We start from the raw sequence: 22,769 nt of genomic DNA, 5'->3' as shown, positions 1-22,769 counted from the left end.
CAGCTCTGGGGAGAACTGGAGACTTCAGATGCCACATGATTCTCCTAGCTCAGGTTTTAGAATGCACTCTTCATTTTGACTGATAATCTGCTGTAATATTTAGGAGGGAGAAAGCAAAAGATATGAGTAATTATAATAACCATAGCCTTGCTTCAATTTTTTAATATTGTACAAATTCCCAAAGCTATATTAAAAATGACAAAAAATAGTTTATTTCTTTGATACAGAATATACAATATTGCACTCATGTTGCAAGTAGTGTGTAAAAAAAGAACTCTATTTAGACTGCCATAACAATCGTCTGGGCCTGATATTTCATGGCGTCACCAACAATACCTGTAGCAGTGCCCTTTAACCCACTGAAAAGGGCGATGCTTGGTCAAGCCTGCTTCTTATTCCAGCGTCAGTGACCAGCAGTTTAAAAACTATATGCATAATGAGAAAACTTCAGTTATATAACTACCTTTCAGTCACATAACTACCTTTAAGTCTGAGGCACTGGTAATCTGTATCCATATATTAAAGAACTATATACTGTCAAGCTATTTTCCAGGTTTTATCAATTATTTTTCAATAACTTTTCCTTTCCATTGTACTTAATCATATTACCTAATATGCTATTCTTTCCTGAACAAATGAAACTATTTTGCAGCAATAACTACTGTTCATCCTTGTGAAACCAATTATAAACTTTTTTATTCAGACTGAGCTACAAAGTCTGATTTTCTCAGAGTCACTCAGCAATTTGGGTTAATTCAGAGTTAGGAAAGGATTTCCTGCCACCAGCCACACACTCAGCCCCTGAGCTGAGGCCTGAATCCAGACACACAAGAGGGAGTGTTAACCTGATCCTGCTGGGGTCTGGGGACACCCTATTCATGCCTCACACACACCCCTGACATTTACTTCAGAGAGTCACTGTCATTGACACACAAATGCTTCTGGAAGATCTCAGTGCTTTTAAACAGTAACCAATTTGTTTTCCTGGTTTTCATCTATTACATGGGTGGCTGGTAGCTATTTCTGCTGCTTAGTCACTTCAGTGGTGTTGGACTCTGTGCGACCCTATGGACTGCAGCCTGCCAGGCTTCTCTGTTCATGGGATTCTCCAGGCAAGAGTACTGGAGTGGGTTGCCATGCCTTCCTCCAGGGGAGCCCCAGGACCCAGGGGTTGAACCCACGTCTCCTGCATCTCCTGCACTGCAGGCAAATTCTTTACTACTGAGCCACCAGGGAAGCCCACATGAATGGCAGAGTTCACATCATTTTGATCTCAGATAAATCTGACCTAGGATATACTTTATCCTATTCTGACAGTAGAAAGGCACATAACAATTTCACTTAAAGCATTCACATAAAAAATTAATGGAATCTGCAAATAGGGAAACTCCAAATACAAAAGATCCTTTAAAGAAAATTCTCATTTTTGACATTATCTTTTAAATTAAGTATAATCCAGTGAATAGTGAATAGCAAAATAGCAGCATTAAAAAAAAAAAAAAAAAAAAAAAAACAGGGAAAATTTTCTTAGAGCAGGGAATCTTCGTCTTTATAGAGTCTACATTGAAGAGGTATCCTCCCCAAATGCACAACCGTGACTTATTGGCAAACAAGTCCCTACAGTGCTGAGCACAGTACAGAGTCCCGAACATGCTGCTGAGTCACATGGAAAATTCAATTAAACAACGTACAAAACGATAACCAAGGACAGAATGACTAAAATTATACTGGCAAAAACCAAAACCGTATGAAATGTCGGAAAACTATCTGAAGACCAATACTTACATAAAAATAAATATTTAACTCCAGGACCTATTCTCACAGCAAAAGTTACAAAAATAGAATACAGTATTAAACAAATACATGAATGTATCAAAATTGGTTTATAAAATATTTTACTTTTGAGAAACCCATTTCTCTTCCCTCCCTGCTCTAATAATTATATTCTTAGATGTATTTTGATGAAACATTGTGAACTTTGACTGGGTGACAGGTTGTCTTTGGGTTGTTTTCATGGATACACAAACTTCTCTCCGAAGGTTCTGAACTTGAAATTTATTTACTCTGAGTGTCATGAGCCAGGACAGGTTTAGGGTCACAGTAACTCCTTACCAAGAACACTCCAACCCGACAGTCTCCCAGCTGCCCAAGGGGCTGCCCTTGTTTCAAACATCCTATTCAGACAGCATCCTATTCAGGCAACGAACTGCTGCCAAATTTGGAATGACTGCATGATAGATGAGGGTGCGAAGTAGACCAAAATGTAGGGCATTTCACATGTCATGAGTCCATGTTCTGCCTAAATAGAGGTCTTTTTTATCCTTTTCGGAAGTTGGGGACAAGAGAACCAAGGAGGCATATCAGACACGGTGCTGCAGAAGAGGACCACTGATACAGATTTGAAGGAAGGAAGCTTCAGTATTCTGCCAATTCTAAGAAACTGTCCAGGTACACAGAAAGGTTTCCTAGCAGTATTTCAACTCTTTATCTTTTTATGTTACCACTGCATGTCCACAGCCCATCCGGAGTGGCACTCATCGTGACCCTGCAGCTCTCAAGTGGTTGTAAGAGTGCTTTCTGATTCACCTCGTAAGATGATCAATTGCACAGCTGGAATTCATTGTAGTTTATGGTGCAGCGGTACCTAGAAAAGGAGGTCTATGTGTGAATGTGCAAGTGTGAGCATGTGTTTGCTCTTTGTTAACCACAGTATTTGTGTAGCATACATCTTCTTATGGTCACAGAACTTTGATTTAAATAGTGCCAATCTGTCCAGTATGGTTGAAAGCAGTAAATACCATGGCATTTGTGTTTGACTTTCATGCTCTTTGCCTTTTTTCCTTTCAAAATTAATAATCATTAAAATGTATCATGGTGCCTATTTGTCAGCAAGCCACTCAGAAAGATGCCCTTGAAGATATTTCCAAGCAGCTTTTCCTTCTTCTGCTGCCCTCTGGAAGCAAAAATAGATCCACCTAACACAAGAAAATATTTTCCAGAGCTTCAGCTGTGTCATAACAGTTAAAACTCAGCTAATTTCCAAGTTCTGTGTTCCCACCTTCTCCACAGCATTTCAAACTTCTGAAATGACAAACTTCTTCAGTGGTGTGTTTTATTCCTGGGAAAAGAGCAATTATATGGATACTTGGGTACTCTAGACAAAACCTGGCAGTGAAGATGGGCCTGGGGTCCCAGTCATCCAGACATACTGCAAGGAGTCCCCATCGTCCAGAAGGCTTGCTTCCTGAGGAGTAAGGAAAAAGCTATCAATCAACACCAGTCTAGGCAAAAGTTATAAAGCCAAGCATTGAATTACAAACTTTGGTCCCTGCAGTCTTTGGTTTTATGATACTTTCTGTATTTCACACATCTCCTTTGTGCATTTAAAACTTTGAAAAGAAATAAGTAGCAAACATAGCTATCATCTGGTTGCTCTGTATCCATTTCCCTGTAGGCCTTTTTCTGAGGCAGTAAAGAGAAATTTCTTTGAATGTTGATCGGTAAGGCCAGTGCTCACTAGCACAGAGGTGGACAACAAAACAGAACACAGAGCAAGCAGTACAAACACAATTTAAAAGGCAAACAGGTTCTGCCCTTTCAAACACAGTCCTCTCTGAAAGATTCAGGGGCTGGGCTGATGATGGAGGTAGCCTTATTACAGCTCAGGTCACTACGTTCACCTAAAATGCACTCCTAGTTGGTGAGTACGAACTACCAAGCTAGTTGGAAAAGACAGAAGCGGGAAGGCAGGGGTGCCCTGTTTGTCTGCTCCACGCTCCATGGCATCTGTGCAGATGCTCAGACGGTTCTACCGCCCAGCTTCCAGTTACCCCACATTATCAAAGAGAAATGTGAAAAGAGCTGGGGAATGTCTGATATTTTTGCTTTAAAATTGAACAATATTTATCCCTAAAAAATTCAAAGGACAAGTTGCCATTCTTTTATAACGATATTAAAATCAGTAACATATATTCTACGCAAAAGATAGAAAACCAGAAACCTAAATTTTGGCAGGCCTCCCATTTTAATGAATTGAAGGACAGGAAGATGATTAAACACCAGTAGACAGAAGAGTGGTTTTCATGAATTTTACACTGGGATATATGATACCAAAATTATCCACGTGTAACTGTCAGTCATGGAGCCCAGTGGAATCGCATGCAGCTTCTATAAGTCATTCTCTATCGCTGATGGTCTCACTTTTGAAAAGTAAATATTTTTAATCCATGGGGTAATAGATTTATGAACTTCTTATTTAATTCTGGATGGAATATTTTTATTTTACTTTATAGTACCTCTATCTACCAAGAGGACAAAAACCTTCACATAAAATATATTTTCTTTTTCACCTAGAAAAGACATCTTCGTTCATCTCAAATTTTCTGAATTTTTCATGAAATCCTAAAACAAATCTGTATGGATTCCAACACAAATGTCACAATAAACTAGAGAAAAATTACAGCTGTAGTTTTGTTTCCACAGCTTCCAGAAGTTAGGGAACTATTCTCAGGCAAGTAATCCTGTGACGAAAGGTCAGCTGCATTTTGTTCAGGCTGCCAGAAGACCCTCACCAATGAAGGTGAAGGGTCTGGAGTCTGTCCTGACTCTTTTTCAGAGGGGATTTCATGTCTGAAGGTGGTGAATTGAGGGGACTGTGGTCAGGACAGACATTGTCCTCGTTTGGAGAATGAGGACATTCCACTGGAACCCATGACTGATAATTTTAGTATTCTATTGCCCAGTGTAAAATTCATGAAAATTCACTGTCTACCAGTGTTTAATCACCTTCCTGTCCTTCAATTAATTAAAATGGGAGGCCTGCCATAAGTTGGAGAAAGGACATGCATTTCCTCCTCACAATTATCCAAGCAGCAAGCCCTTAGGTCTCTTGGGTTGAAGTTCAAAGAACTTGAGCTGTTTGGGGTCTATGAGAGTAAATTTGTAGAGAAAATCTTTACAGAGCTGATGCTTGCCACTGACACACAGCAAACTGGGCAGGTTCTGTGTAACAACCATCTCCCTTCTCTGAACAATAACATGAAACAGCTTAGAAGACAGGTGATATGGTCCTCCACTTGAAAAAGCAGCACTGTGAAGAGGGAGGGAGCTGGTGAGTGAGTGCACCTCTGTTCTCCTGCAGTCATCCTGGGCAGTCCCCAACCCCGTGCCACTTTCCTCTGGCCTCAACTACTTCCCTTTGCCATAAAAGTCATGTCACAATAGATAACAGTTTTTCTGTTGTTGTTGTTTTCCTTTTCTAGGTTACAGTCATGGAACACAGACAAACACATTTCAGACTATATGGAATTACAAAGTATAGAGGTTGGAAACCCTCTGCTATCCACGTCCATTTTATGGACAATGGGAGCCTAAGCTAAAAGTCGGGGAGTGATCGCTAACAGAAGACAGGCTCCCGACTCCCCACTGAGGGCTCATCTGCTACACCGTGACCCTCTGGGACAAGCCAGCCTCTGCAGCTTCCCTCCACCATATCAAGGTGTTCATGGCCAACCCTAACCCTGGCCAGCAGTCACTCACCTCAGGCCCCAAGACAACTGGTGAAAAGTACGAGTTAATGTACTGCTTTTAGTTTAAATTCTGATTCCCTTTATACATTCTGTGGGGACTCAGGTTAGGGAAAATGCAATAATCCTCAATAAACTACAAGGGAGTCTGTAAGTCATGACCCTTCTGAATTCAAAAGAACACTGAATCCTTTTCTTTTTATGAATTGTCACATCTGTATTAAGATCATCTTAGACATTAAGACCTGTCTTCCACTTGGGGAAGTTAGGCATTTTTCAGGCCTCAAACAGGTAAGCTGTGTGCAAACACGTCTTAGTGCAGACTCCCCCACCATGCTGAAGACTGATACCATGTCTTAAATTAGTTTATCTCAAGGGCAGACAAAATACTTCTATCACATTAACTTTACAAACATTTATAGCAAGTCGTCAGTGCAGGGTCAGAGAAAACAAGGTGCTGTAGTGCTTAAAATCTTGGTTCTCAAAGAGAACCCTGATCAAGTATCTTCCCTTCTCCCTTCACTACCCCAGAAATACCCTCTCCATAGAGGTGACAGTGAAAATAAACATTCCTTACTTCCTTGAGGAAAAAACTTCCTGAGATCAGCCTTGAGATACTGACTCCAAGGGGAAGAAATACACCTCCCCTGCTATCATCAGAGGCAAATAAAACACAGAATCACTGCCAAGTGGAACTCTAAGACATTAGTTATGATCTAGTCCCTCCCTCAATTAAAAAAAACTGAAGCTCTTTCTTGGGCACAAAGCTGCCCCAACGCATCTCCTTAGAAAGGCCTCGAAACAATCTGAACAAAATTTAGGCAAAAATCTTTTAGAGCTAAATGAGTGCCAAATGGCTGAGAAGATCCTGTAGAGAAGTCCTCCTTCCTCTCGGCTCGGTGAAGGCCTCAAGGAAGCGCACAGCCTTCCTTTCTGGGGAGGGGAGATCGCAGTCCCCCCAGGGTCCCCGCGGACCTGACCGGTCAGCCGGCATCAAAGCTCTGGACCCACGCAGAGCTCTCAGGCTATTTCAACGCAGGGAAACAGCAGAGGTGTAAAAGCACTTTCTGACGGAGCATTTAGAATGCCAATTTCTTCTCTTTTTACAGTAATAAGCCAACTGGCATGTACTTAGTGTACAGAGTTACCTTTCCTGGCAGCTAGAAGCCGCACACTCAGGAGAACCGGCACAGGCCGGGTCTGGCAGCCTTCTGACGCAGGCGCCCCTGCGGCTCTGTCTCGGCCCCGAGTTACTTTAGAAGGCAGGGTTCCCCAGCTCGGTCCCTCCCCAGCACCTCACAGGCGCGCCTCACAGACAGCCCTCCCGGGCCCCGGAGGCACACCTCGGCCCGGGTCTCCTGGGGTCTGTCACGCGGGGCCCTGCAGCCCCTGGCCGGGCGTCTCCTTGGCCTTCTTGCAGGTGTACAGCCACTTAATGATGCGCGCGTTCCTCTCGACCACCGAGGTGGTGCTGGGCACCTGCTCCGCCAGCTCCTCCTCCTGCAGCCCCTCGTCTTCCCCGCTGCGCCGGGAGAAGCCGCTGTCGGAGGTGGCCACGCTCACGCTGCGGACCTTGAGGGCGCCGCGGTCCGACTCAGCCGAGAAGTTCTCCCGCCCGAGCGCCTCCACCACGTCGGGCTCCAGGCCGCAGTACTGGAAGAAAGTGTCCGATTCGGCCAAGGACACGGAGTAGCGCGAGCTAAGGTCGGACTGCGAGCGCTGCAGCCCCCGGCGCCTCGCCCCCAGCAGCTCCGCGCCGCGGGGCGCAGCCGAGACCCTGGGGGGCGTCCCGACGGACCGGGCGGGCGCGGGGGCCGTGGAGGGGCCAGGCTCGGCCCGGGCGGCCCCCTGGGCCCTGACCCCCAACTCCGCTCCCACCCGGGCGGCGCCGGGAGGCTCGGGCGTCTTGTCCTTGCTCGGCCCCTGGAAGAGCTTCTTCACCAGGCTTGCCCTGGGGCTGTCGGCTCCCGACGCTCGGGCGAACTCGCACTTCTGACGGTATATGACCAGCGAGTCCGGCCTTAGCGGCTTCCGCGCTATAGCCCTGCGCACCCCGGGCCCGGGGACGCACGCCTGCCCTCCGGTCGCCTCGGGGCTGCTGCCCCCGCCAGCCGGGCCTGGGCCGGTCCTAGGCGGGCCGCGCACGTACTTGGCGCGGTCGGCCGCCAGCCTCTCCACCGCGCTCCTGCGAGCCGGCCCAGCCGCGTCCGGGGCCGCGGGGGTCCCGGAGTCCCGGGACAAGAGCCGCGCGCTCGCGGGCGCGTCCAGAGCGCGCATCCTCCAGGCCCGGCCCACTGCGGAGACGCTCTCGGACTGCGCGCGGTCGTCAGCGGACCAGCTCCGGAGTCGGTTCCGTGTGAGCAGCGGCGCCCCGGTGCCCGGCCGCCCGGGGCGGGGGCAGAGTCCGCTCCGACTGGAGTACCGCCCGCCGGCCCCGCCCCTCCCAGCCCGCCCTCGCCTCGCGCCGGGCCCGCCCGCCTGTTCAGGGTCCCGCCGGGCTTCGCGCGGACCTGCTCCGGGGTCAGGGCCGAGCCCCGCGGGCCCGCAAGGCAGAGGGGCGGGGAGGGGCCAAGTCGCTGCGGCCCCGGGGGCCCACCGCCCCTTCCCGGCCGCGGGGCGCGGTCACCTCCGACGCCGGCACTTCCGGAGCCGGGAGGGCTGAGCGGCTCCGGCGCCACCCCCCCACCCGGCAGGTGTCTCCTGCCCTTTGAATTCTTAAAGTGACCTCGGGATGTTTGAAAAGTGACTTTAATTTCCTGGAGTGCTCTTGCAGGGCACTCCTCTTAAACTGTAGGAAAGAAACGGCTATGACGCGCCGCAGGACAGGTCAGTCTGTGTGTCAGGCAGAAGGGAACCGGGACTGGGTCCAGGCTCAGCCAGACGGCCTGCCGGTGGCCCGACCAGACTGGACCGTCTGATGCCGGGGCTCGAGAGAGAGCAGCGACTGCGGAGGCAAGGCTCAGGGATTCGGGAAAAGCCTGAACACATTCCCAGAAGACTGCTGTTTTTACCGTAATCAGTGTAACACGGAAACCACGGGTTCACCAGGGGAGTGAATCAGTCTAGGAATGCTGAAAAAGTCTAAGGGAAAACATTGCCAAAATTCCATTATTTCTAAAGTTGGACAAAGGACTAACGATAACTGCCAGACAGTGATATGTCCACGTTATCTCCTGTGAAAGCCAACTCCATGGTACGCTGACCTTTCAAGGTTGTGGCTGAGTGCGCCTGGTGCGGAGCAACACCTGGCTGCAGGCAACTAGCTGCCTCAGGTCTGGGTCTGATGTTTTTGGGGTTTTTTGTTTGTTTTTTAACAGAAATGCCAATGGGCACCAAGCGGACTGGTGGTGAGTGAGCAGGGGCAGAAGCTCAATGATTTCAAACAGGTTAGGCAAACCTGCATCCACTGACCACCAACCACCCAGAATCCCAGCAGGTGCCAAATGGGTCTTCAGACCTGGAGTTTCTCTGAGGTTATATCCTATAGTCAGTGATAGAAACACAAGAAACCAGGTCTCCTGAGAACCAGGCTACCCAGTTACTGTCACCAGAAAATGCCACACTGAAGTGAAAAGATGCCTGTTGCCCTGAAACTGGCTGAGAGAGAGAGATGGAGCCTCCGCTAGCTCCAGGGATGGACAGATAGCATACTGGTGGTGGGAGGGCCTGGTGGGAGCCCAAAGCCCAGCTTTTACTCAGGCCGCCGTGTCTATTGTCAGTCAGAGAAAACACATATTTTTAATTGCTTAGCCCCAAATGCCTCCTTTTCATGTTTACACTGGGGCAGTTGCAGCAGTTCAGAGAGAGAGAGAACTCCTAAGCATAGGGTATCTGGGATCTGTCTGAGCCTGGGTCCACCATTTATTAGCTATGTTCCATTGGACAGAAAACAAATCTCTCAGGGCCTTTGCTCTGTCATTTGTAAAAATCTTCATTTGTATAGCTTAGAACATTCACTGCTTTTTAGTGAGCACTAAATGAGGTCTCTGCCCCGGCTTCTGGAGAGGCTGTCAGGTTGAACTTCTCGGTGTTCCTTGTTAGGGTCAGGTTGCTCCACTGTAAACTAGACTGCATTACTCCCACTGGCTGGGACATTGATTAATGAGATTATGCATATAAAGGGCTTAGCACTATGTCTGGTACAGATCAAATTTTTTTAAAAAAATTTTTTATTTGGAAGACAATTGCTTTACAACACAGACGAACTTTTCAATAAATAAATGTTTTAATTATGGTGGTTATGATTAGTGGATTATCACATTTTTAAAGAAGGTTAGTGAATTCACATATGAGTATTGAATAAAACTACTATAAAGTTGTATTTAAGGTAAAGATATTAAAATACTGACAAAATTTTCTCCATAAATTTTTCTCACTGCTCAGCTGGTAGCTTAGACTTTGAGCCTCATTTATCCCTGGCATCATCTCCAAAGACATGATCAGAGCAGGAATAATGCTTACAGACCCAATGATCCAGAAACTCTCCTCCAGAGAATATGTCCTGTGGAACCAAGAAGAGATGTGTTCACAGTATGAAGATATTCACTGCAGACAAGCAATTGAAATCAACATATATTCAACAAAAGGAAGAAAGTTAGATAGTGGATGACACACCCATGGGACGGAGCATCATGCAACCATTTACAGTCATGCTTCCATAGGATATTTTATGGAGTGCAAATGATCAGGATGTATGTGAAATTTTAAAAATAGGACAAGTATAGTGGCAGTCTTGAGTAAATAGCTAAATATCATGAAACCTACAGAGACTAAATCATGAAGAAATAGAAAATCCACATAGACCTGTAGCTAGTAGGAGATTGAATGAGATAGCAGATGTCTCCCATCAAAAAGAAACCTTGTACCTGATTATTGACTGACAAACTTTTAAAGAAGAACTAAAAACCAATTCTTCTTAAATTTTCACCAAAAAGTGAAGAGGAGGGAACACTTCCTAACTCGTTCTATAAGGTCTGCATTACCCTCATACCAAAACCAAAGATAAAATAAGAAATCTGCATATTAATACCCCTTATGAACATTAATGCAAAATTGCTTAACAAAATACTAACAAGCACAATTCAGCAGCATACTGAAAGGATTATCTACAAGTGGGATTTATTTTGGAATGCAAGGGTGGTTCAATGTATGAAAATAAAACAATATAATATCAACAGAATGAAGAGAAAGAAAAACATACAAAGTCATTACAATTGATTCAAAAAAAGCACTTGACAAAATTCAACATATTTTCAAGATAAAAACACGCAACAAACTAAGAATAGAAGGAAATTACTTCAAGGTAATAAAAGTCATATGTGAAAAAGCTAGAGTGAACATTAAACTCAACAGTAAGAGACTGAAAGCTTTTTGTCTCGGATTAGGAACAGGGCAAGGGTGCCTGCTTTCACCACTTCTATTCCATGCAGTACTGAGTTCCAGCCAGAGTAATATGGCAAGAAAAAGACACAAAGCCATAGATTAGAGACACAGATTAGAAAGGAAGAAGTAAAATTTCCTGTTTGCAGATGATGTTATCTTATATGTAGCAAATGCTGAAGATTCCAGGAAAAAAAAAAAAAAACTGTTAGAAAAAAATTCAGGAAAGTAGGAGGATGCAGGTTAACACACAAAAATCAGCTGCACTTATATGCACTAACTGATTAATCTGAAGAGAAAATTACAAAACAATTGCATTTACTATGGTATCCAAATAATGAGTAAAATATTTAGGAATTAAACCAGGAGGTAAAAGACTTATATGATGAAAACTACAAAACGCCACTAAAAGAAATTAAAGAAGACATAAATTGAGCTACATCCCATGTAATAGTTTGGAAGACTTAATCTTGTTAAAAACCCAATACAACCCCAAATGATCTATAAATTAAATCTAGTCCCTATGTAAATCCTAATGATATTTTTGCAGAAATAGGAAAGAAAAAAAACCTATCCTAAAATTCATCTAAAACATCTAGGAGCCCCAAAGAGCAAAAAAAAAAAAAAAAAAAAAAAGCTTGAAAAAGAAGAAAAAATTGGAGGACTTACACTCCTGGTTTTATAACTTACTGCCAAGCTAAATCAAAAAAGTGTGATGTTAACATAAAGACAGATTAAAGACCAGTGGAATAGAGTAGACTCTTAAAATAAACCCTCAGATATATGGTTGAATGAATTTTTATAGGGAGTGCCAAGATGAATAAGGAAGGGATAGTCTTTGCAACAAATGGTGCTAGATAAACTGGATATCCTCATGCAAAAGAATGCAACTGGACTTAAATCAACTTGGATCAAGAACCTACATATAAGACCTAACACAATACAAGTCTTCAAAGAAGACATAGGACCAAACTTTATAACATTGAAATTAGCAATGATTCTTGGATATGACACCAAAGGCACAGGCAACAACAACAAAAAAACAAACAAATTGAAATTCATAAAAATGTTTTAAAATGTATGTATCAAAATCACTATTCACAGACTAAAATGGCAACCCACAGAATGGGAGAAGATATTTGCCAATCATGTATCTGATACAGAATTAATAACCAGAATGTATAGAAAACTCCTAAAATTCAGCAACACAAAAACCCAATTCAAAAACTGACCATAAATTTAGACATTTCTCCAAAAAAGATTACACAAGTTGTCAGTAAGCATATGAAAAGATGTTCAATATCAGTTATCATTAGGAAAATGCAAATCCAAACTACAAAGATATACCACTTCACGCCCATTAGGATGGCGACTATCAAGAAAGAAAGAAAGAAAGGTCAGAAAGCAGCATGTGTGGGTGATGCTTTGGAGACACTGGGACCCTGTGCGCTCTTGGCATAGAATGATGAAACCTCCGTGGAAAAAAATTACAACTAGAGTTACTTGTGTCCCAACAATGACACTTCTGGTTATAAACCCAAAAGAAAGGAAGCAAGAGCGAGGAGGTGTTTGCATACCAAGTTCAGAGTAACTTTGTTCACAATAGCTAAAATATTGAAGCAACCCAAGAGTCCTTCAGTAGATAAATGGATCAGCAAAATGTGTATATATCCAACAGAATTTCATTCAGCCTGAAAAAGGAAGAAATTATTGCAATGGACTGCAACATGGACGACCTTGAAGACATTATGCCAAGAGAAATAGGCCAGTTACAAAAAGACAAATACAGTGTGCCTCCACTTATGGAGTTACTTAGGGCAGTCAAAACACCGTGAAGACAGAAATGTTCATGGTGGTAGCCTGGGCTAGGGGGGGCAGATTCTGGAGAGTGATAGTTTAATGGGTCGAGTTTCAGTCGTACAAGAGAGAAAGAGTCATGGAGATGGATGGTGGTGATCGTTGCAGGACAATGTGGATACATTTAACATCACTGAACTGAACACTTGAAATGGTTAAGATGTTAATTGTCATGTTATACAAGTAACAAGAAATATTTTACCATAATAAAAAAGTGGAAAAAAGCAAAACCTGTGATACAATCATACCATGGACTATTACTCAGAAATAGGAATAAACTGATCCACCCAACTTGGGTGAATCTATAGTGAATTGTGTTGAAAAAAAGTCCATCCTGAAAGTTTACACATGTATGGTTTTATTTGTGTAGCATTCTCAAAATGACAAAACGGTAGCAATGAACACATCGGTGGGGCCAAGGCTAAGGGAAGAAGTGGGAGAGAAGAGGGGCTAAGTACAAAATGGCAGCATGAGACACCTCTGTGGTGACTGGAATGTTCTGCATCTGTGCTGTATGACTATCAGTATCCTGGTTTTGAAATTTTATTACGGTTTTGCAAATCTCACCATTGGGATAAACTGGGTAAGGGACACACTGCATATCTCTGTATTTTTCTTTTATCTGCACGTGATGCTATCCTTTTATCTCAAAATATGTTTAACAATTAAAAACTAAAACAGTAATGTAAACCAGTGAATAAATAAATCTGTGTATCACTTATTACAGTCCTTCAGGTTCTGAGCATGTTGTAGAACATGTTTGTTTATGTAGAACACATTTACTGGCACTTACTGTATGCAGAACACCATTCCAGCTGCCAAGATACAGCAAAAAACCATGCTAAAAAAATAAGCATAAGCCATACTTCAATTTATGCATTTTTTCACAAGTTGATTTACTGTTAGTTTTTCTGCTTGATGATCAAAGTGTTCCAAATGTCTGCGTGTGTTCCTGTGCCAATTCATCCTCTTCTAGTTAAGCCTGTTTTACTTCAATATATGCACAACCAGGAAAAAATTATTATGGCATTTTGCTCTCCATTGTGTTTAATTATAGGGGCTCCCTGACTTATCAACACCTAGATTCAAGGGATTAGATCTGATAGACAGAGTGCCTGAAGAACTGTGGATGGAGGTTCGTGACATTGTACAGGAGGTAGCGATCAAGACCATCCCCAAGAAAAAGAACTGCAAAAAGGCAAAATGGTTGTATGAGAAGAGCTTACAAATAGCTGAGAAAAGAAGAGAAGTGAAAGGCAAAGAAGAAAAGGAAAGACATACCCATCTGAAAGCAGAGTTCCAAAGAATAGCAAGGAGAGATAAGAAAGCCTTCCTCAGTGATCAATGCAAAGAAACAGAGAAAAACAATAGAATGGGAAAGACTAGAGATTTATTCAAGAAAATATTTCATGCAAAGATGGGCACAATAAAAGACAGAAATGGTATGGACCTAACAGAAGCAGATATTACGAGGTGGCAAGAATACACAGAATAACTATACAAAATAGATCTTTATGATCCAGATAACAAATATGGTGTGATCACTCACCTAGAGCCAGACATCCTGGAATGCAAAGTCAAGTGGGCCTTAGGAAGCATCACTATGAACAAAGCTAGTACAGGTGATGAAATTCCAGTTGAGCTATTTCAAATTCTAAAAGATGATGCTGTGAAAGTGCTGCACTCAATATGCCAGCAAATTTGGAAAACTCAGCAGTGACCCCAGGACTGGAAAAGGTCAGTTTTCATTCCAATCCCAAAGAAAGGCAATGCCAAAGAATGCTCAAACTACCGCACAATTGCACTCATCTCACACGCTAGTAAAGTAATGCTCAAAATTCTCCAAGCCAAGCTTCAACAGTACGTGAACCATGAACTTCCAGATGTTCAAACTGGATTTAGAGGCAGAGGAACCAGAGATCAAATTACCAACATCCACTGGATCATGGAAAAAGCAAGAGAGTTCCAGAAAAACATCTACTTCTGTTTTATTGACTACACCAAAGCCTTTGACTGTGTGGATCACAACAAACTGTGGAAAATTCTTAAAGAGATGGGACTACCAGACCACCTGACCTGCCTATTGAGAAATCTGTATGCAGGTCAAGAAGCAACAGTTAGAACTGGACATGGAACAACAGACTGGTCCCAAATCAGAAAAGGAGTACATCAAGGCTGTATATTGTCACTCTGCTTATTTAACTTATATGCAGAGTACATCATGCGAAATGCCTGGCTGGATAAAGCACAAGCTGAAATCAAGATTGCCGGGAGAAATGTCAATAACCTCAGATATGCAGATGACACCACACTTATGGTAGAAAGTGAAGAAAAACTAAAGAACCTCCTGATGAAAATGAAAGAGGAGAGTGAAAAAGTTGGCTTAAAGCTCAACATTCAGAAAACTAAGATCATGGCATCTGGTCCCATCACTTCATGGAAAATGGATGGGGAAACAATGGAAACAGTGACGGACTTTATTTTCTTGGGCTCCAAAATCACTGCAGATGGTGACTGCAGCCATGAAATTAAATGACGCTTGCTTGGAAGAAAAGCTATGACAAACCTAGCCAGCATACTAAAAAGCAGAGACATTACCTTGGCAACAAGGTCTGTCTAGTTAAAGCTATGGTTTTTCCAGTAGTCATGTATGGATGTGAGAGTTGGACTATAAAGAAAGCTGAGCACTGAAGAATTGATGCTTTTGAACTGTGGTGCTTGAAGAATTGATGCTTTTGAAGACTCTTGAGAGTCCCTTGGACTGCCCAGAGATCCATCCAGTCAATCCAAAAGGAAATCAGTCCTGAATATTCATTGAAAGGACTGATGTTGAAGCTGAAGCTCCAATACTTTGGCTACCTAATGCAAAGAACTGACTCATTGGAAAAGACCCTGATTCTGGAAAAGATTGATGGTGGAAGAAGAAGGGGATGACAGAGGATGAGATAGTTGAATGGCATCATTGACTCGATGGCCATGAGTTTGAGTAAACTCCGGGAGTTGGTGATGGACAGGGAAGCGTGTCATACTGCAGTCCATGGGGTTGCAGAGAGTTGGACTCTCCTGAGCCACTGAACTGAACTGACTTTAAAAATTAGGGTTAGGGGATCCTGAGCATAAGAGAACATGAAAAGGATCCATTTCTGCTGTAGTGAGACATTCCCCCCATAGACTTATTACTTGAAATCATACTATTTAATCATAGTCCTAGTGTTATTACTAGCGCGGTAGCTTATACCATTCAGCCAAAGTCACACTATTAGTTTGGATGGTCACTCTAGTTACACACCAGTTCAAACCCAGTGTGTGTCTTTATGTAGGTCAGTTAACTTTTTCTGGGCTCAGCTCACCATTTGTGAAGGAGGAGTCTGACCAGGTGATACATCAGGTCTGTTCACCTTTACTGTTTTGACGTGTGAATACAGCGTAGGTCTCAAGAGTGACGTTGCTTATATTAGTTTTCTCGTTTCAGGATAACAAATTGCCTCAACAAAAATTCACAGAAAGGCTCCCTTAAAACAATTACTTAGTATAAAACAAAAATCCAAATTCTGCTCTTTGATCAAACAGTGGCAGGCTGATATTCTCTAAGCTCTGTGTGACTCATTCCTCTTGTAAAGGCTTGTCAAGAATGGCAAAAAACAGTCAACCATTTTCCTACACAGGTCTTAAAGTTACACAAATAAAGTTAAATAAACTTTACCTCTTCTGTGGATAAAATCTGAGGACAGAGACAGAGAGCTGGGGAAAAGCAGGAAGAAACAATACAAACCAACGGCAAGGCAGGGAAAGGAGTGTCTGCACACCAGCAACGGTGAAGTGAGGCGTGTGACGCTGCGGGAGGGGCAGGTGCCTGCTGGCGGTTCATCCACTACAGCCAGGTGCCCGGGATTTTGAGATCCTCGAAAGGGATACAAGGGAACCATAAACTGTTTCAGTATTTTGAAATTGCAAATGGAAGGTTTTCATCAACGTCACAGCTGTATTAGCTTATCCAGAAGATCAGACTCCTGAGGTTTCAGCCAGCCTTCTGCGAGCCCATCATGAAGGGAGCAGGATACGATACATAAGCAGACAGGAGAAAGCCCAGTTGAGACAATTCTGCAACAAAGAAGTGCTGACCTCACTCTATTCATTTTGGATGAGACATTTTTACTATAGAAGTCAGAGTCACATGCAGTCCAGGTGTTAAATACACCCCAAGACTAGTTCTTTAGCTTGGGAATTCAGGAGGAAGATTATAGGCTTTGTTGAGAAGAGCTGAAAGCGCTCTGCAGTGAGAAGGATGCACGCTGCCTGGTTACGAGGTTCACACCGGATGCATCAGGTAGGCCCTGCTGTCAGGGGTGGTTCTGTCTTCCCCGTGCTCTGCTCTGCTCTTTCAGGGCAGCTGGAGACATTACACCGGTTTGTTCCTTCCAGACACAGAAAACCCTCCTGTGTGTCGTGGCCACTGCCCTGTGTGACTCTGCTGCACACTTGCTCGTGTCCAGGGGTTTTACTAATAATTACACAGAGTTCTTGAATTTCACTAAGGCATTTTCTCAAATTACAGTCACTATATGCAATTTTTTCCCTACTAACTTCCATTTGATTTGCTCTGAACTTTGCCTGATGCCTGCTTTGCTAGTTGCAGAGGTCAGTGTTTCTTGTGTAGTAAACCTGACCCAGGAGAAGGGGGCCCTGAGCAGGCTGTGGGGAGCAGTGACGGCTAAATGCAGCAGGCTTGGAGAGGGCTCGAGGCCAGGCAGCGGTGAGGTTTGAAATGTTGGGAGACAGGCTCACCAAATGTTTCTGGGTAGGAAAGTGACAAAACAGTGGGTTCTTAAATAAATTAGAGTATTCTAATTTGGGGGTCTGTAAATTAAAATCATATTTTAAAAGGGACTTTTTTACTTTAGCCCCCGACTCCAGGAAGAAAATTGTTTTCCCAAGTGGTCTACAGAATTGTTGAAGAAGATATTCATAAAATGCCCAGGGAAACAAATTGCCTCTTAATTGCCTCTTAATTTGTCCTTTCTGTGACTAAGCTTTCACAGCAGCACTTTGAACATCTACAGTACAGAGAGTCATTCAGTTTTGGTGCCAAGTAACTTTTCGAACTTACTGGAAAGCAAGATTTGTGCTTGCACGTGTGTGTCCCAAACATCAATGTTCTGCAAAACTCTGACCCAGGCTTTGTTCAGAAAGAACAAAATCGTTCAGTATAAAAACCTGTTTAATACTGAAAGATCTGAAAAGATAATACATTTGTTACTTTCTTATTATACATCAGGAGCCAGGTTTTCTACCCATCCTCTCCTCTCCTTACTGTAGAGCAAGACATCATTGTAACCATGTCAGTTATGAAAAGATGAACATTCTTTCTCTTAGGCTACTAACATATCTCTGCTTTAATTTAAGTTTATTTCCTCTTGCTGATTTTCATAGAAAATCAGAAAAAAAGGATCAATATCCTGTTTCTAGAAACCTGCTTCAATAATAAGGAGAACACATTCCTGTTAAAACCTCCTCTTAAGTTTTCTCTTACTATCCAGTCACCAGTCTGAATCGCTATGGTCACCTTTTTTTCCAACCTCTGTGGTCACTAGTTTTCCAACTTCTTTCTTATAATCACTCAAGGCAGCTTCGAGTTCATCAGAAAAGCAGAATCAAAGGGAACAGGAACTTCCTGGTACAAAAGGGGCAGCTGAGTCCTGGAGCAGAAGCTCCGAGTCCTGTGGGCTGAGAGAGGAGGACAGAGGGGAGGTTGCTGCTCCCCAGCAGGAGCGAGGCCGTGGGGGGCGGGTCCACGCATGCTGGAGGCTCAGGATGTCCAGAGCGGGAACACTATCCCCAGCTGCCCCACAGGCAGCGAAGCGAACACACCACTCCTCAGGAGTATCACTGGAAGCCAGTCGAGATGCTAAAGTGACCCAATTGTTCTTCTTAACAAGAACCTAGTGTGCTTCATCTTGAGTTTAATATTTCAAATAGCGACATTTTAACCTGAGAAGAAGAAAACATTGGTGTCAAATTGTGGTCACATGCTTATAATTCTCTCTACAAAGATAGATAGGCTTTGTGCAGATGTTAATCTTCAATAAATATGATTTCAAATAATCGACTGAAGTTCTCATGTTATGTGAAGTTGTTCTGAGGGGGCAGATGAAGGTTAAGGAACCTAAAAATCTATATTAGGAAACCTGACTATTGTGTCCATGTCTGTGCCAAGTAATGAGGGGGCAGCTGGAAGAAACTCAATGGCCTGGCACCTCCACCCTGGGCAGCACAGGACGAGTGACCTTCTGTTGGCACCTTCACCCTGGGCAGCACAGGACAAGTGACCTTCTGGGACACAGTGCAAGCTGGTATCTTAAGCAACATTGCATTCCCCTCTGATTCAAAGGGATTAGGAAGTTTCTAAAACTGATGACTAAGAACTGGATATTAATTAAACAAGAAGGTAAATAATAAATTATCCGTGCAAAGATAGACTTCCGGAGATAATCGAGAGTTTAATAATCTATGTTGTACTTTGGAAGGAAGTTCATTCATTTTGGGAAACTTTTTTCTTAAGGATCCAGGCAGTGATAGACCAGGAGGCCTGGTTGTGTGAGCCTGCTCCAGGGTCTGGCCCACAGAGCAGGTTCTGATTGTACATCAGCTGGGGATGGAGGAGAGTGCTGGTTGTAAAGCCAGGAAGTCTGGAACCAAGTCCTGGCTCTGTCAGCAACAAAGCCTGACATATTGCACAAGATAGGCTCATCTTACTCGTGAGGTTTTGTAGGGATGGTGAAGGGTAGTATGTGGAGAAATCTCGGATGCAGTCAGCAGCCTTCCCTCCTCTCTAATGAATTATTTTCCTGTTCACCCACAGATAATCCTCTTTCCCTCAATTCTGAAACCCTTGGGCTCCCTAAGTTACAAAGTGTACTCAGTACAGCAGGCAGGAGAGTATGCGTCATTCCCCAAAGTCCCCACAGTGCCCTCGGGGCAGGAAAGTCTACCGGAAATTCCTGACAGCCAGCTGAGGCGATTTACTCTAGTCTTTTCCCCTAAGAACGCTCTCTCTTCTGTCCCAAGGGCACCCTTGGGCTCCCGTGATGGGGAGTATGCACCCATGTGTTGTGAAAGAGCCACATCAATCATCAGGACTTTACTCTGGTTTTTATTAGACGAGGATGAAATAGCGCACATAGAGACTGCTCTGTCGATCATTATAATTTCTAGCAAACCGGAAGTGTGTCCTGCTCACGGCACAGTCCTTCACCTCTTGCTGCTTCTGTGCCCTCGGTTCTGACTCTGCAGTTCCTTCCTCAAGGGCCGAGGCCCTTCCCAGCCCTTTGACCTCAGGCGGTCACCTGACACTCAGGCCCACAGGACGCCAGCTGCCCTGGAGCCCAGAGGCCCGAGGAGCCTTCTGTTCTGCTGCATCCTTGCTCCTGGCCTGGGGTGTGGTGCTTTTGAAACGGGGCCTCGTGGTCCTTGCCGCCGTGTCCTTCAGCCTGGCTTTGTCTATGGAAAAACTTTAGCCACAGAGTGAGTTTAATCAGAGAAGTGAGAACAGCAGAAACAAATGAAAACAGTCAAAGGAGACCAAATATTAATAGTCATTAAGCAAAGTCAAGGACCTTCAGTTCCTCCTCAAGGGCTATAGATAACATTCTGGGCCATGACCTGTGAGCTGTCTTGTAGATACTGAACCCCGCCAGGTGGAAGCGTTAACTACGTGATGACTGGACTGTAGCCATGTCATAAGGCGCCATAATTCTGAGAACTGGCCTCAAGGAACAAACCGACCCTGGAACTGAAGACTAACTGTACTTAAAACAATCGAGATGATGCTGATCAGACCACCGATGACCAATTTCAAGACCATCGTCAGAGCTGACTGTGCTGTTTCTACATGGAGCCCCCTCCCTCTGTCTGTAAAAGTTCTTGCCCCCTGATTGTCAGTGGGAGAGAGTTGGCCTTTGGACAGGAGTCTACCCTCCTCCCCAGTTGCCAGCATCCAAAATAAAGCAAATTTTCCTTTCCATCAACCTAAGAGATTTGGAAATGTTGTGCTTTCATGAAGCAGGCAAAAGAGCAGATCACTGGTGACTTTGTGAGAATAAGGACCTTTCAGGACCTGTAGGGATTCTCTCCGGAGAAGGCAATGGCACCCCACTCCAGCACTCTTGCCTGGAAAATCTCATGGACAGAGGAGCCTGGTAGGCTGCAGTCCATGGGGTCGCTAAGAGTCAGACACGACTGAGCGACTTCACTTTCACTTTTCACTTTCATGCATTGGAGAAGGAAATGGCAACCCACTCCAGTGTTCTTGCCTGGAGAATCCCAGGGACGGGGGAGCCTGGTGGGCTGCCGTCTATGGGGTCACACAGAGTCGGACACAACTGAAGTGACTTAGCAGCAGCAGCAGCAGCAGGGATTCTCTCCACCATCACAGTGGGAACTGAGACATTTCTACAGCAGGTAGATGAACATTCCTCTCTTCTCCTCCTGTCACCATCCCTACCTTCTCCAGGCTGGATTAACGTGCGTGTGTGTGTATGTGTGTGTGAGAGAGAGAAATCCCTGGGGACAACACCCATAGTGCAGAGGTCAGGGACACTGGATAGCCTGTGTCCCAGACAAAAGGCAGGCCACTATTTCTGTGTGTAATCAAGCCAGGCAGCCAGGGCATACATTGGGTTTCGGGACTAGTTCTGATTAGTAAAAAAACATTTCTGCCTTGGGGCCTGGGATCAGAAGTGGGTGCTAGCAGAATACGTGGACTTTCAGATTCCAGGGAAATATCATGCATCCTGAATAGCAAAATGCTGAGTGAATGATTCTAACACTGGAAAGGACAGACTGAGGTGATTGATTCCAAGATCAGTGTGCTATTTCAGCACTAACTTATTTTTAATTTCCCTCCGTTTGCGTTTCCTTATTTGACAGTTAGTCAGTTTGTTCTTGATGGGGAATGCCTGGTCCCCCCTCTTCCTGGAGAAACTCTGGGCTGTGGGTCTCGGCCTGGCTGCCCTTTCCCCGGCTCATCTCATTTCCATGCAGCCCCTGTAGCCTCAGATCAAACAACACAGCCTCAACTGAAGACAGAAGCAGCAGCTCTGGAGAACTCTCTGGAAATCCACTGAAGATTTTGCCAAGGAAAGGAGAAAGTCTCCTAAATGACAAAACGGGGTAATAGCTAGGGACTGTTCAGGGGTCTCTGGTCATTTAGCATATAATTTCTGATCAACCCAACACAGATTCAACCCACCCAAAGCTGTCTTACCAGGGTTCTGTTTCATCAGAGTTTAAACTGCTTTATTGTTACCACATTACTTTGCCAACAAAGGTTCGTCTAGTCAAGGCTATGGTTTTTCCCGTGGTCATGTATGGATGTGAGAGTTGGACTGTGAAGAAGGCTGAGTGCCGAAGAATTGATGCTTTTGAACTGGGGTGCTGGAGAAGACTCTTGAGAGTCCCATGGACTGCAAGGAAATCCAACCAGTCCATTCTGAAGGAGATCAGCCCTGGGATTTCTTTGGAAGGACTGATGCTAAAGCTGAAACTCCAGTACTTTGGCCACCTCATGCGAAGAGTTGACTGATTGGAAAAGACTCTGATGCTGGGAGGGATTGGGGGCGAGAGGAGAGGGGGACGACAGAGGATGAGATGGCTGGATGGCATCACTGACTCCATGGATGTGAGTCTCAGTGAACTCTGGGAGTTGATGATGGACAGGGAGGCCTGGTGTGCTGCAGTTCATGGGGTCGCAAAGAGTTGGACACGACTGAGCGACTGATCTGATCTGATAGTTACTACCCATCTGTTATGGAGACACCTGGAGAAGCTTTCTGGTTGGCATTCCGCCAGCACAATATTATTTTTTCTACTAGGTTTTAGAATAGAAACCATTTGATTTGAGTCATGAATAATAAAATGCTCTTTGGATGAAGCTCAGTGATTCATAGTGGAAAGGTGCTACTTAGGAATTTTCAGTAAGTATCTTAAAGTGAGGTGATTAAATATAATAGT

The 22,769-nt window shown here is 44.2% G+C and overlaps 1 protein-coding gene across 2 annotated transcripts; it reads right to left on the bottom strand.

Moving 5' to 3' along the window:
• Positions 1-214: 214 nt before the first annotated feature.
• FAM110C (family with sequence similarity 110 member C) lies at positions 215-7,875 on the bottom strand. Of its 2 annotated transcripts, none has more exons than XR_008713982.1 (2): positions 6,674-7,875; positions 215-3,244 (listed from the first exon to the last, which is right to left on the bottom strand). XR_008713982.1 is itself a non-coding variant. In XM_055579564.1 (2 exons), the coding sequence occupies exon 1, from the start codon at positions 7,800-7,802 to the stop codon at positions 6,894-6,896; it is 909 nt and encodes a 302-aa protein (XP_055435539.1). In that variant the 5' UTR covers positions 7,803-7,875; the 3' UTR covers positions 215-3,244; positions 6,869-6,893. The 2 variants fall into 2 exon arrangements, 1 of the variants encoding a protein (XP_055435539.1); XM_055579564.1 differs by having other exon boundaries at positions 6,869-7,875.
• Positions 7,876-22,769: the final 14,894 nt, after the last annotated feature.

This window comes from Bubalus kerabau, chromosome 4, assembly GCF_029407905.1.
Source record: "Bubalus kerabau isolate K-KA32 ecotype Philippines breed swamp buffalo chromosome 4, PCC_UOA_SB_1v2, whole genome shotgun sequence".
In the NCBI taxonomy this organism is placed as follows: Eukaryota; Metazoa; Chordata; class Mammalia; order Artiodactyla; family Bovidae; genus Bubalus; species Bubalus kerabau.
This window is presented reverse-complemented; position numbering and strand designations above follow the sequence as displayed.

Bases quoted from the DNA above. Each gene is read 5' to 3' on its own strand.
- FAM110C (XM_055579564.1), bottom strand. From the start codon at position 7,802: ATGCGCGCTCTGGACGCGCCCGCGAGCGCGCGGCTCTTGTCCCGGGAC.